A 15,307-nucleotide genomic window follows, 5' to 3' on the forward strand; every position below is an offset into this window, starting at 1 on the left:
TTGATAAATCCTGTGGAGTCTTGTGATGTGTAGTTCATTACTTCAGGGATGACTGATGAAATATGGCACAAAGTAGGAGCCACAAGTGTTTTTCTCACAGCCAAACAGCAAGACTGAGCATGTAAATGTGCTGAAAGACATAACTAATGCTGGCCCTCTCCCATCCATAACAAGAACAATCACGGGGTTTCTAAGAATTGGTAAACAGCAAACGGCCTTCACTGTGTGTACTCAACGTAATTTGTAATGACTGTCAAAATGAAGCCATATAAAAGATTTTGTACTGGTTGGAATGGTTTACAATTCAAGGCAACTACTGTACATAGAGAAATCTCAATACTGGAAAAACTAGAGGTTTGGTATACATCTTCCCTTGGAGCAATGTCGGGCGTACACACCTGCTCTGAAGGCCTTCAGCCTCATCTCGGTAGCTTCGGTACATATACCAGGAACGAGATGTAGCCCCCCCCCCCCCAAAAAAAAAAAAAGAAACGCTAACTCGTTGGCAACTTGTTACAAAAAGTGCTTTAAACCCTCACTGCAAAATAGCAAGGACAACGGCTTCCGTCTTTAGGAAAGCGATTCACAACATTAGGAAGAATGAGTTCCTAATGATCCCATTGAACACCATTAATACAATCAGGGCAGGATTGTGGTGCTGAAATGCTTTCAAACATCACCTGAGATCATCTTTTGGTGCTCATACAAGTGTTTTCAGAAAAACATCAAAAAAGGGTGTGTAATACTTGTGATATGAAAAGACAGTAAGTAAATACAACAGCTGATTATTAACATCACATATTATTACTGATAATAAAACATATACAAATGTTTTCAGGTTGGATTTCTCCTGTTATGTAGTACACATTCTGATTGTTGTCATTTCCCTCTGTAGCATTTTTTTTTTTTTTTTGGCTCATGTGAGACAGGCCACATATTGGTGCGTCCTTTCTCAAAAAACACATCAAAATCTTTCCTCGGCTCCTTCTGACTTCACAATGCCTGCAGGATGACCGACTGTACATGCAAGGCTACTCGTGACTCGGTGTAATTTATTGTCTAAGCTGCTAGCCCTAATCATCATCAAGCACCATAATAAAAAAAAAAAAAATTCAGCTGGGTAAAAGATATCTTAAATGTGCAAAATACAAAACTGTGAACTACCTCAAGATTCAATATGCTGTATAGAAATTAATTATGGATACTACATATACCATGCAATCAAAAATAGTCATCGCAAAGTGGGGAAAGGTAGTGCGAAGGAGAAGGGAGGGGAGGGGAGAGGAGGTCGGGAAGGGTTGATGTGGAACGAGAAACAGCCATTGCTGGTGATGATGGTGCTCAAATGGTTGGGAAGTGGCCTGAAAGAGATCGCTGGTCACTCACTCAGCCTCTACTGCTGCATCTTACGGATGATGTCAGTGGAGATTGGTGGGTGAAAGTTGATGGTGTGGTGGCGGAGACCCTGAGATGTTTTGTAGCTCTTCCCACACCGGCACTTGAAGGGTTTGCGCACCCTTATTTGGGTTCGGTGGCCGTTCTTGGCATGATACTTGATCCCATTCACATTCTGTAACGAGGCAGAGAAAAGGAATCGCTGCAGCATCACCTGGACACACATCCACTAAAAATCACTGAGCAGCGTATGGTGACAGTAACACAAGGAACACAAGTAATTGGCTGTGCCTGGCCGGAAGTGTGTAGACACGAAAAAATTCCATATTGTGGTTGATGCTTCAAAACTATAACTATAACTATAACTAAAACTGAATATTTCTGCGAGGGATTTCCACAAGATGTTGCGATTGGCAGGGATTTGCTCCCCTTTAGTGATGTTGGGTCCTGATGTTAGACAGTAAAACTTGGGCCTCATGGTTGATGGGGTTGAGATAAAAGCTTTATGGCTAGGTCAGATATGTGCCCAGTCTGACTGGCCATTTGCTGGCTTTGGCTTGGCTGACCAAAATGCTGTCAAAACTGGAACACTGTTATTATATATCTTATCTGAACAAAAAAAAAGGTTACCTGTACAGATTAAAAAAAGGAGAATATAATGTTTTCTTGTTGTTGAAAATCTTTCTTCTTCTGCCGCTAAACAAATTCCTAATATTGCCTGCAGTCATTCATGTCAGCAATCCAATTTTCTCAGACTGTGTATAATTTATTCCAACCACTACACCAAATGCGAATGGAAAATGCTGTAAAACTCCACATCAGTGAAGTGGACCTGATGTACATATGTATGTATGTTGTTGAACTGCTCCGCAAAGAGCCAATTTTCCATTTTCAACAGCAGGGAAACATTTTCAGTTTAATAATCTAAAATAATATATTAATAAATATTAAATACAGTTTGCACAACATTTGTCCCAGATTTCTTCTTAAAATATACTTCACATTGTTCGTTTATGTTGAAACAGTTCTCTTGGCATGTACATTCCAAGAGAAGATTAAACCTACCTTGTATCTCTTTTTACAGCCTGGGACAGGGCAGGCAAAAGGCTTCTCATCTCCTCCGTTCATGCACATAGAACTGAGGATGGACTCAGAACTAATGGCGCTCTCTGTAGTCCAGGATTCATCACTATCAGACTCCTCAAAGTCCACCTCCTCTTCATCGCACTCACTACCTGTAGATGTAATCAGTGAAAGACAGACAGTCAACTGAGTGGCATCAATATCAGACATGTGATCACACACGCTGGTCTCTAGGAAGCTCTGATTCATGCAAACTGTATGACTAAGCTCTGGCCTTTGAGCCTTAAGGCAAAGAAGCATGGGCCTTTCTCAGCATGTTTTAGGGGAGTGTTCCCATAATCTCTACCTCATGTGTGACAGTGCCCGAATTTTTGTAAAGACTGTATTATGCCAACTGTGGGAAAATATTTACCCATTTCATTGAGGTCTAGGGGTCAATGAACTGCACTTGTTTCAACAATTAATCGAAGATGTTACGCACGGAAACTGCATACTTTACAATACAGCAACTGGAGTACATGGGAAAACATGTTATGCAATGTACACTGGAGTAAATTAAATAAATTAGCGGGACTGTGAGAGCAGTTCCTTATTCTCTGTAGCTTGAATGTGAGCTGCCTCGCAAAACCATGCGATGGCCTGTAGGTGGGATGAAGAGTTTTCATCAGCAATAACTGATCTTGACTGATGTGAAGCCATTACAAGTGTAAATATATAGATGGGTGGATGAATGAATGGATAAAATGAAGTAATTGCAGCTAAAACAGGGCTTTTATCTTTAGCTGCCACGCTGAGTGAGCCACCCTCTTTCTTCGTTATCATTTGACCAGGGCATTTTTTTATTTGATTCAGGCAACAGAAACTCGCTCTGCACGATAAGGAGGTCAGAGCAGTTTGTAAGTTGGAGGGGATTCAGCATAGTGGATGTTTACTGTTATCATGCCTGAAAATGGACCTACAGGAAGGAAAGTAAATCTCTTTACTACTTCACTACCCTGCTGTCACCCTAGCTGGCAATGCAATGAGCATCTCCTGCTGCAAATAAATTCTGAACGCATGACTCGAGCTGAGAATGTTCAGGGCGGTTACCTGTAGGCGTACTGCTGCGGAAGGAAGAGGACGGGGTGATGGGTGGGGTGACTGGTGGGGTAAGGTTTCCACTGGTGTGGCGAGGTGGTGTGGAAACACTGCTGCGAGACAGATTGCCTGTCAAAGAAAGAGACAGCTTGGGCTGCACCTTCTTCTTCAGGGCCTCATGTTCACGCCGTGCAGCATCTGTCATGAACCTGCCACCGCAGGATATAAGAGTAGTCAGGGTTTACTTGTGTATCAGAAGGGGGTCATCTCATTCAGCGGCCTGTCCTCATGTCTAGAAAACCCCAGGAAAGGTTTGCTACTGAAGAACACATGTTTGGAAAAAATCATTGGCTCCAGTCCCATCACAAAAAAAAAAAAAAAAAAAAAGAACACCAACCCTTCCACTGGGGTTTATGATGGATAGTAAAGTCTTTGGTAAATGTGTATCATAAAAATGAAATGTTAACATAGACATTGTTACAGCTAAAGTGGAATTAACAAATTAAGTGATAACCACATCAAGATGTGTTTGTGAAGGCAGGGAGACAGTGGCAGACCTTATAGTACACTGGTTTGTTGCAAAGCGCTTTGAAGAACCACTATTCAAGCACCATATCAAAGACAACTGGGATGAACCCAGTGCAATAAAAAAACAAAACAAAGAAACCAAAAAAGAAAAAAAAAAACAAAACCCTCAGCCACCAAATACAGAGGCAATTCATCTAAGCAATCCACCAGATGACATCTGAATCTGCTGGTAAAACCTCATAGCGGGCTACATGGGACACAGTAGTAATACTGTACTAGGACTTTTGTACATTAATCTTTATAGGGCCAAGTAATAATGACATTAATGTCAGAATTATGTTACAATGAATACATTTAGAATGTAGATTTACTTATATTTGAGTTACTGCACGAGAAAAAATTCAGCTGCTGTTTCCTTTACCGGTTAATGTAGCTGAGGGCAACATATGTCGGCTGCTGCTGCTCCTGCTTCTCCAGAAGTCGAGGGTCTGTATCTGAGCAGGCGAGAAAGACAGAGTGGAAGAATTAAGTGCAGAATTTACTCATAAAAAATGGCAATTCTGTGTCTGTGACAAAAAAAGTTACATTTTGTCATATCTGAGAATGTGAATAACAGTGTTTTTTTTTAAAAGGTAATTCTGTCAATTCCAGACAGCCATTTCCACATGTTCCAGTCTTTGCTATCCGGAGGATGATACACAGTAAACAGAACATGGATCTCTCTAAAAGCTGAGAGTAAAGGTAAGAAAAACCTTTTCCACTGTCCTGTATCAGATCACCGCTGAATGTATCTGCATCTGCTAAGATGAAAACATGAATGAGGGCTATAAAAACTTTCAGTGGAAGGATTCAAAAGCAGGATATTGTATAATAGGCTGTACAATCTGTTTGAACGTGATGTCATGCACCACTGTCTAGACGACAGTCACTAATCTAAAGTGATGCTGGAGAAACAGAGTGTCATCTATCTAAAGCCTTATGGAGCTACACTGTTACTTCAATTCAGAATATGATACAAGAATGTATCACCTTTTGGCTTTCTGCTGCTGTAGACACCACATTGCTCTTACATGACCACATTTGACACATACTGCGTTTTCCCATGCTGTGCTCCAGACGTTCATCTTGCTTAGCGGTGCTAAATGTACAACAATAGCCAATCCCAACACCCTGAGGTGAAGCAGGCCTGACATCAAACACTCCTGCCGCCGCCGTCCATGCGGGAGAAGAGAGATGCCCCATAAAACAACAGTTTCTACCACTCACCAGCTGAGCCTCCCAGTCTGTCTCTGACAGAGCCGAGAAAAGCTGCTACCCCCAAGTGGTAAAAACTATAGTGCTGTTTTCATCCATGGCCATTTATACACATAAACACTTATGCCCTCAGCTGTTTGTGACATTAAAACTGAAATTATGCTTTTTCATAGCACTATGACTGCAGGGGAGCTTTAGCAAATTCTGTCTTTATATATTCAGTATGTAAAGAAAACAGCCAAGTCATATTTATTTGATTCAAAAATGACTGCCATTTATATAAAACATATGGAAATAGTGTAATTAAAGTGTTCTTGGTTAAAGGGGCAAGCAACACCTTTGTCAGAGCGTAATAAAACTCTTGAGTCATACTTTATTGTTACTTCCACAGCTTTGGGGTTTTACTCCTGATTGTTTGTTTGTTTGGAACATAAAAACTAAAAACAGATTTTCATTAAATTCCCTGCTGGACAAAAACAAAAAAACATCAAGCAAAGACAAACTGATTGGGTCTGGATTTCTTACTGAGATGAGATTTTACATTCAGCTGTTGCTCTTTTTCCGTTGCAGTTGGAATGGACACCTCATCGAATACAACAATTGGTCTGAGGGTCAGTTGTTGAGAGTTGCCATCAAATGGCTGTTTGTTTTGTAACCTTAGTTGTACATGTATACTTCATTCAGAAATACTCTGAGTTACACCAGAATATTTCACTTAACTGTGATTGTATCTCAGCTCTTGCACTGAGAACTCTGCAGTTAGGATGTTAAATACAAATTGGATATTCGTAAGTATATTTGAAGAGATTTATTCTCCCTTCTAGTCCATTGTGATCACTGTGTACCTAACTGTAAATATATCTCTCTTGACTCCAGCAAAGACAAATTTGGGAGTCATTTGGAAACCATAATAACAAATCTATGTTATCTAAAAACTTGAGCTATTTGAAACACGCCAATGTGTTCTAAAGTTCAAAATATAGAGATCCACATATGTACACATAATTCAGCACAGACTGCACGCTGCCTTTCGGTGTCAACTCCCAGCTTAATTCTGTCAGGAAGGCGAAAGGTGATACTGACCAGATAAATTCAAACCCAAACCACATTTAGGTGTACACGGGAAAGCACACGTTTTGGAGGTCTAACAGAATTTAAGTCAACAAACCAATGTCAGTCTCACTTAGGGTGTCAAAAGACACAAAGGCAAGATCCAGTCAGTGGCTCAGGACAAACCACTCAGTTGACAATAACATAGCGACAGAGTTTTATGGTATTGGCAGGTGGAATGGCTTAAACCTCAGCGCCCAAGGCTCAGGGGGTTTTCTCTCAAGGCCTCAGTCGTAAGCAAGTGTTTCATTAACAGTGGATTTTTCCCCAGTGAGAAGGACAGCATACCTCTCTCTCTACTCTCAAGAAAAAGTCCTGGAAATACCGAGTGAGACAGACACATTCATAATGGCACTACCTCCCGGCCAGAAGGCAGTGCAGAAACTATTCTGAGTTGTGTGTTGGTATATGTGTGCGTGAGTGCACCAGAAATCCCTCCTAAGATCTCTAATGAGCCTCCAGGAGTGGAATGGCGGCCTGCTAACAGACCGCTCCAAAAGCAGTGGATCAGTCTGTTCCCACACACTGTAAATCACACACACCTCAGGTGGGGACTGGGGAGAGGGAGGCCTGCAGAGGCCTGTTCCTGGCAACCTCTGCTATTCTTCTGGGGCCACCAGCGGTCAAGGACCAGGACCTTGGCGCCTTACGTAGGGAAGGGAACCTCTCTAGCCAAACTACACTGGTGGTCTACCTAGGTGGCCGACAATTAGAGGCATTCTAAGAAACAAAAAAGGCTTTTTATACACCATCTTCAATTCCAGTGGCAAATATCTGTTCCTATAAACCTATGGGATTATTGACCTAGACGATGAAAAGACAGCTATGGGATATGGAATAGAAAGATAACAGTGAACACATCTTGTATAAAATTTTTAATGTGCAACAAAGTACTTTTGACTTTGACTGAAATACAATCAGCCTTTTTAATCTTTCAAGTTTTCCGCTTTCAGCAAATTCAATTTTCCTTAAATTGGAGTTCATAGCAAGCAGGGTTGCTTCTTGGCAACGCAGAGGGAATAAATCAGTATAAAAAATAAAAAGCTGGAGCTTATGCTCTTGCTCAAAGTAATTAAAATAATTTAGTGAAACTACACCCAGTCTTACAAATTCATCAAGCGTTTTACAGATTTCTGAAAATGTGTTTCTTATCCTTTACATGTTTCAACAAAGCTGCTTAGCCTTAACTGACTAAGGTTATTGTAGAGTCCCATGTGTGGAACATATGAATGTGAGTCGATACTGAATGAGTAAGCAGTTGCAGTGTATCAGTGCAAAAAACGTGATGCAATAACATGTTCTCATTAGGGTCCCAATGATGGCCTACAACAGGAAACCATGGGACGATCACACAACAAACCTTCCTAAGGCAACAGGGGAAGTGACGCCTGCTGCCCCCTCATAACACCCTCCACAACCCTCTCTCTCTGTTTCCCTCACAAACACACACACACAGCTCCCTCTCTCATTTCCACCAGTGCCTGGCTCACCATCCACCCTCACGGCCAAATGCACTGTGGGGCAGAGCAGAGTGGTGAGCATTATGGTGACATGTTTATGGTGGTTCTGAGCAGCAGGGGACATTACCAGGAGTGGTGGCACAGGTAATTCATTACAGCATGACCTCTCAGGAGGAAATGAAACGGAGTCAAGATCCATGTGTAAGCTGCCTTTGCAGGTTACTGAAAAAACATGGGGCAGTTAAAATGATTTAGTGTAAATACCTTCAGCACAGACAGACATAAAACACAAACTAATTCATATACACATCAACAAAGACACATTTGTACACAAAAAATACACATTCATTACTGCTCATTGCATATTTTCATTTATATTTTTGATTAATTTGCTGATTAAATTTTTTAAGGTACATGTCCAAAAATTTATTTTGTCTGAACGAGAGGGGAAAAAAATCCAAGAACATTTAGGAGAAAAATGTGATTTGGCTTGACAAGAGAAGAACTGGGACAATTTTGTTGAAAATGACTGAAACAATTTACTTAAAGTGGTTGCAGATTTATCTGCAACCCTCTAACCCTCTATCATTAGCTAAATAAGCGATTTAAACATCAGTTTTCAACATCATGTTAGTTTTTGGATTGATTTTCAATTTCCATCTTTGAATCTAATTATGTACATTTTTGGAAGACTTAAAAAACACCCAATAAAAGCAGCTTTGCTTAAATCAATAGTAGTTTAATATGGTGAGATATCAGCTGTGGGAACCACACTTATTTAACAATGTCTGAAATTTTCAGGGATACAATTTTTAAATGAAGAACTAATTTGACTAATTTAAGAAGCTATGGTATGGTCAGCAGCATGTTATATGTGAAAATAGCAGAAGTATTAAAAAAACAAAGTCCAAATTTCAGCAAGGATATCCCATTTGATCCTAATCAGAGTACACATCCATGATGTGCAAAGTACATTATCTCCTACACAAAATGTTTTATCGTGTACAGCAGCTCCTCATCACAGGAACAGGAGCAATGGTGTCAGGGAATAAGGAAATGTAATTAGGTCCACCAGGTGCACAGATCAGGAAACTAGTTACTGCTTCCCAAATTTATTACTTCCACACAGATTTTTGGGGGGTGCGTACCAAGATTTTCTAAATGGGCCTCCAGTGAGGATTGGCAACAAACAGGCTCATTGTTACCAACCGTGGACAGTTCAGGCCGTCAGTGTGCCAGGCCACAGCGGTACACATTTACACACAGGTCTTAATAACGGGGTCGCTATTTGCTTCTCTGGTCTACCGTGGGCTGCTCACTGAGGGACACAGTAAACATTTCAGTAGCTCAGCGTATGCAGTTTTTCATGCCACATAAGAACACCAGGCCACTGAGATCCCACAGGTTTAACAACAGGACTTAGACTGAGAGTGTTAAAACTTCCCTCTGTTCTTGATGGCGTCTTCTTTGGCTCATTTGCCTCAGTTTTCTTAAAGTCAGCAGATTTTTTTTTTTCTTTTCATAAAGGTCTAAGTGGACCACCCAACAATCATCAACTTCAATCTGCTGCAATCTGGTGAAGGAAACAACAAGCAATTCATGATGAGGCTTAATAATGATATTAAATTATGCTGAATCAAAACTATTCAGAATTCAAATTCAGGAACTGTCATGAAAAATATACCTCTTCCAACACCTTGCTGTGTATATATTTTAAATCAAAATCATTGCACAAATCCTCTGACAGTTTACATTGCTGTATGTTACTGGAAGAATCTGCTGACAACACAATTTGAAAAATATAAGTGAATGATTGCTATTTACTTATGTGTGAGTAATATCCTTTAGATCATCAGTTATTTTTCTCAATAATTGACAAATTTTCTTTTTCAGTGTTTTCATTGAACACATTGACTTATAACCATATAGTACAATACATTGTATTAATATCATGAATTCGAGTTTTGGTTTGTATTATCCACTGTTATCTCTCATTGTAAAGCCTAGCTTCCTCAACCCACAGGAAAGCAGCGCCACCCCTTGTTCAGAGACCCAACCAGCAGACTGTTAGGGGCAAAAAGAGGCAAGAATGTGTGCTTGTTTTCCAGGCGCCTAATTATAAAAGAGAATGTGCTTTAAGCAGCAGGCCACCAGATGAGGAGGAAGACAGGCCAAATCAAGCACTCTCTCTGTAATTATGCTTCACAGGCACTTGGCACAATGCGCAAGTTTTCGCACTCCTCAGAGTGGGCATAGGCCAGTGGACAAAGGAGGGGGCCAGCAAAGTTTTTCCACCCTGGGACAACTAATTGCCTCATTATTCCCCAATAAGTCATTTTGAAGCATTTTTTTCTCAAGCTAACACCTTGGACACATGCACTGCACACAATCAGAGGGCAGAGGATATTAAAGCCAGTCAAGCAACAAACAAGAACAACTGAGACAGCTGGGCCTTGTCAGCTTCAATAATAAGTGTCTGAAATATTAGATTGGAAAACAGATGCAGGACTTAAAAGACTGTCCAACTGTGAGAACAGGTACAAACTCTTTAGGTCGAAATTAGCTCAAGCACATAACTACTTAAGGACTTAGCAAAATTTAATGCGCATAATATTTAAGATTGACCTCAACTTAGTTGCAGTTTCTGAAAAAAAAAAAGCAATACATCTGTAAACAAATTAAGTGATACACAAGTTTGTCGAGATACCAACTTATTTTGTTGTTTTGACTATCTGTGCTAATCAATAATGAGGTGAAAAACAGTTTAACAATAGTATTTAGAAATACATACATCAGTTAACAGAAAACAGATTGTGAATTAAATTACAAACTCTTGGATGAAGTTCTGATATAAACTCAGCTGCATTATTTTTATTTATTTTAAATAAAATCGGCCATGTTTCACCAAAGTATTCAGTAAACCCTGAAATTTCATCATTCAGGAAAATGAGAAATGAGTGATCTCATAGCTTCACCCAGACTCCCAAACTCTTCACCCTGGTAGTTTTCATTATTGTCTTGCCTCACATAAACTAGAGGTGGTGCTGTTGATAATGGCAGACTTGCAGCATCTTTTCGCTGCTAATGTTTAGTGGGTGCTGATGTGCTTAATATGCAACAAGCTGAAGTGGGTTACTGGAGACCAGCACTCACGTACGACTGGGAATGTTTGAAGTACAATAAAAATACAAATCTAATTACATTTTATTACTTTTTTTGGACCACACGACACTTGTTACAGTCCTAGTCATAAAGAAAAGGTCAGAGTCCAAATCGAGACATCACTATAGTCAGTTAAAGTCCCTTATGAACTGCTCCGAAAGTCTGTGCATGATTTATTCCAGCCACTGACACAAATCTCTGTGTCTAACCATTTTCAAACTTCTATCCATTTCCTGGAAACTATGTATTATACCACATGGTTTACAAGAATGTCTAAAATAAAACAATGATAATGTGGATTACTGAACAAGACTACTGATTTTTGCATTCTACTTCTTTAATTGACTGAGCAGACCTTAACAAGCTACAATTATCTTCACAAACCAAAACAGTAACTTATATTTTCCCCACCTTTTGAGGCAGACAGAAATGCATGTGGGATCTATGGACATGGATCTGTTTATGTTCATAATAAAATTTGAAATGTGTTAGTGAATTATCCTTTCTGCCACTTGAAAAATGCAAACAAAATAAAACTGACCTAAAATTTCACCAACAAATATAATACTTATGTGATTTAGTATTAGATAGCAAATTTTGACATATGTTTTTGTTACATGCATACCTGCATATTCATTAATTTTTTTTTCTATATTTTTAGACTATAGGTAAACTAATATCAGACCAATGAAAGACTTATTCTTAAATGCATGTGTCCATGGATAGATGTGACACTCTGAAGACTACCACCTGAGGAAATTCTAGATCTATAAATAATCAGCCCGATGCATACAACAAGCTGCATGCTGTCAGATAGTCCATCGGGATAAAAAATGAGAAATCCCACCTTAATGTGGCTGGTTATCGAGGCGGTTCATGAAAACAGGTAAGAGCTGGATGTTTCTTCACAGAACGACTAATGCGGTGATGTGATGCCTGTTGCGGTAGCTGGAATGAATTCTGCTGTCCTGATGAGCTAAACCGATCATCCATCGGCCTATCTTCACTGGCTCGTGCACACTGCAACTCAAACTCGCGACACTTCCAGCGCAGCTGAGCGCGCGGGGGCCCTCGAGCCGCAATGATGTTGCACGAGCGAGCCGGCGGAGCGTGAAGAAACGGTTTACCTGTCGGTGCTTCAGCCGGCGGAGCTGCCGGCTAAAACGGCAGCACGATGCGGACACTGGGAGTCAGGCGGCCGACAGCAACTGGAATAACTGCGCAGCAACATCAATAGCCACCACACCTAGCAACAGGGTTGTCAGGACGCAGGAAGTAACTTGCTAGCTCGCTAACTTAGCCCCTTCGGCTAATCACCGACCCCGGCCATTGCGGTCTGCGACGCTCGTCACTTCTCAGCTCTTACCGATATGATTATCCTCGATGTGCACGATTAGCTCGGCCAGAGAGTCGAAGTGAAGTCCGCAGCCCCCGAACCTGCATGCGTTGGAAAAGAAAGAAGCAGCGGCGATGCCTGTCATGGTCGCTGCTGCATTGGAAACGAGGGCAGGCGGCAGGCGGCAGGCGGTGGCGGCAGCGAGCAGGCGGCGAGCGGCGGGTGAACAGCAGGCGGGCAGCGGTGCGAACAGCTGGAGCTGCGGGGGCGGAGCAGTGACTGCTCAGCTGCGTCGAACCAGCGGGAGGGAACAGGCGGCCACACCGGAAGTCATGTTTCAGTAAGCTTTGACTTTCATCACAAAAGCATTAACTGATGGCAAAGAAATAGCAGTCCAAGTGGTGTAAACTGACCGCTGCACGCATCAATTCCCAAAGAGCTTATGTATATATAGACGTGTGTCTCTGTATAGGGACACACACACACGACAAAGTGATCGATTATAGCTAATTAACAATATTTTAAATTAACTAATACCGCATCATACTAATAATTTATAGGAAACTGCAATATATTATGATCAGTGATGATAATACAATAGATTATTAAAATATGAGCAAGTGCTGTCCACAAAAAAAAAAAAAAAAAAAAATCTTTATTTGTAAAAAAAACCCCAAACAAACCGGTCGGGAAGTTGCCTTGTTTATGAGTCAGACTAACTTGACAGAGTTAAAAGTTTATGTACAGTTGGCAAGCTGTGGTAGAAAGAGGAACAGTAAACTAATTCCTTTTACTTTTAATGTTTAATTTGACCCCAATATTTACCTTCTGGTGTGTACTGCTTTCACAAACCAAGATACCAACTTCAACCTAATTTGATCAAATGTTTAAATAATTAAATAATTGGGTAATTATTACATATAATTCCACACATATAAATGCACACAATACACATTAAAAATAATTTTTGGGGAAAATTATAGTTACTGTATATGGATCCCACACTGGATGAAAAAGCATCTTGTGGCCACACCGTGGCAGTGTTAGTCAGTAGATATATATATGTGCTTTGTGTTCAGTAATTCAGTAACTCTGGTTTAACTATCCAAAACTTAATATTTTTTGTCATGGGCCTAGTATCATCAAGAGAACTTTATTTATCATATGGTGGCAGGTGATTTTCTTCTGTGCTTCAAAAAGAGCCTAGAAAAACTAATTAGGTGCTCTCAGTTGTAGAAAGAATTTCAGTAGATTTGTTACGTACAAAACACATTTTAAACTTTCAGGTTGAAAGACAATAAACAACTGAATGCAGTTTACTCATAATAACCAATATTCATGAGATCATTTTTTTCACCTGTTTTAGATGATAACAAAAAATGATTTAAACACATGCAAGACAAAAAGCTTTCTGCATAATTTTAATGTGAGAAGACATACAACCAGTTTGCAAGTGAGTATAAATCGTGTGTGCTACTATGGAGTATAGAATCTGGTTTTAGAGTGCAGTTCTGCTGTAAATTATCCATAAATCAAATGTAGTTTTAAAATACAAAGTTAATAGGATTTATTAACTTTTCATCAGTTGCTTTCTTTCTTGCATGTATTGGCACAGCAGTAATTTTGACTTTGTGCCTGGTGATGTTGTAATGGTTCATCAGTGGGCCCAGCCCATTTCCAGATCAAGCACTACAGGGATGGCAAAACAATTTTTCCAGTTATGTTTGAAAATATAGTGGGGCATTTCTTTAAAAGTATTACATCAAACACAACTTCTTGTATGAGGAAGCTAATGGCTTTTGTTTAAAATAGCGGCTTTGCCTACCCTTAGTTATTTATTGATGGTTATGTTTGATGAGTATAGCTGTAACTACCATTACTATTCAATTTGCAACAGCCCATAAATTTATATGACATCAGAGATATATTTGCGATTTCCTGCATTACAAATTCACTAACTATGTTTTTTAGCCTCAAACTGGAAACATGCAGGGAATGTCAGATTTCACAGCTGCAACCAAGTGGCCAAACTCTCTTGCTTTCTGTGAACCATCCAACAAGTTTGAGCTAACCGACATGATAATTTGCTCGCTGTTATACAGTCATTTGCATTCCCACATACTGCAGTTAAGAGAGGCACCTGACCTATTCCGTAATGTTCAATCAAAGTATACTGAAAGATTTTAATCCCCAGGCAATTTCTAAACAAGGAGGTTATCGCAAAACTGTTTCATTCTGTATATAACATTGCTATCACTACTATGTCCATTTATATGGCACTTTGCAAAACCCAACCATATAACATTAGTACAAATGTCTTTGATAACCACATGCTGTGACATTTTTTGACATCAGCACATGCATGATGTCAAAAGAGTGATATAGCCTACTTATACAGAAATGCTGAGTACATCCCACACAGATATAAATATCACAGAGGCAGCAGCATTCACCAGCCACCTAATGTGCATATTACAGCGTGAAGGTTTGGGTGTGATAATGTCACCAGGGTTATCTACTAGGAAGCTCCCACCACTTACGATTTGCTGAATTAGGTTCTTAGGTCTATTGCATCACACTACAGTGATGGTTGTTTTCTTGAGACCGAAATCTTACCCCTCTCTACCACTGATGCTTGAACAGACAGTTTTGGAAACATCAAAAACTTCAAGTTTAGGCCTCACTACAATAAACACCATTTCAACTTTAAAGCTATCAAATTTCAAGCTATCAAGGATGGGCTGTTTTATGGAAGCAGAAAGGGGTTTGTTGGAAGGCAAGAGGACTGAACAATGAAAATTTTACATTGAGCATTGTAATGTCACTAAAACAAAAACCATGGTCAGATGCTGTGACCATGGGTTTTGGACTAAAATGTTATTATCATTTCTGAGTTGCTCCT

The 15,307-nt window shown here is 40.0% G+C and overlaps 2 protein-coding genes across 2 annotated transcripts in view; one reads left to right on the plus strand and one right to left on the minus strand.

Moving 5' to 3' along the window:
- Positions 1 to 882: 882 nt before the first annotated feature.
- jazf1b (JAZF zinc finger 1b) lies at positions 883 to 12,612 on the minus strand. The gene is made up of 5 exons (XM_029504441.1): positions 12,436 to 12,612; positions 4,505 to 4,577; positions 3,568 to 3,764; positions 2,461 to 2,630; positions 883 to 1,570 (listed from the first exon to the last, which is right to left on the minus strand). The coding sequence occupies exons 1-5, from the start codon at positions 12,548 to 12,550 to the stop codon at positions 1,394 to 1,396; spliced, it is 732 nt and encodes a 243-aa protein (XP_029360301.1). The 5' UTR covers positions 12,551 to 12,612; the 3' UTR covers positions 883 to 1,393.
- Positions 12,613 to 12,718: 106 nt separating this feature from the next.
- The window catches only part of creb5b (cAMP responsive element binding protein 5b), a 40,881-nt gene continuing 38,292 nt past the window's right edge, over positions 12,719 to 15,307 (plus strand). Inside the window, exon 1 of the mRNA XM_029505031.1 lies at positions 12,719 to 12,745. The gene's annotated coding sequence lies outside the window, so the exon portion shown is untranslated. The remainder of the gene's footprint in view (positions 12,746 to 15,307) is intronic.

The sequence above is a fragment of the Echeneis naucrates genome, chromosome 6, assembly GCF_900963305.1.
Source record: "Echeneis naucrates chromosome 6, fEcheNa1.1, whole genome shotgun sequence".
Classification (NCBI taxonomy): Eukaryota; Metazoa; Chordata; class Actinopteri; order Carangiformes; family Echeneidae; genus Echeneis; species Echeneis naucrates.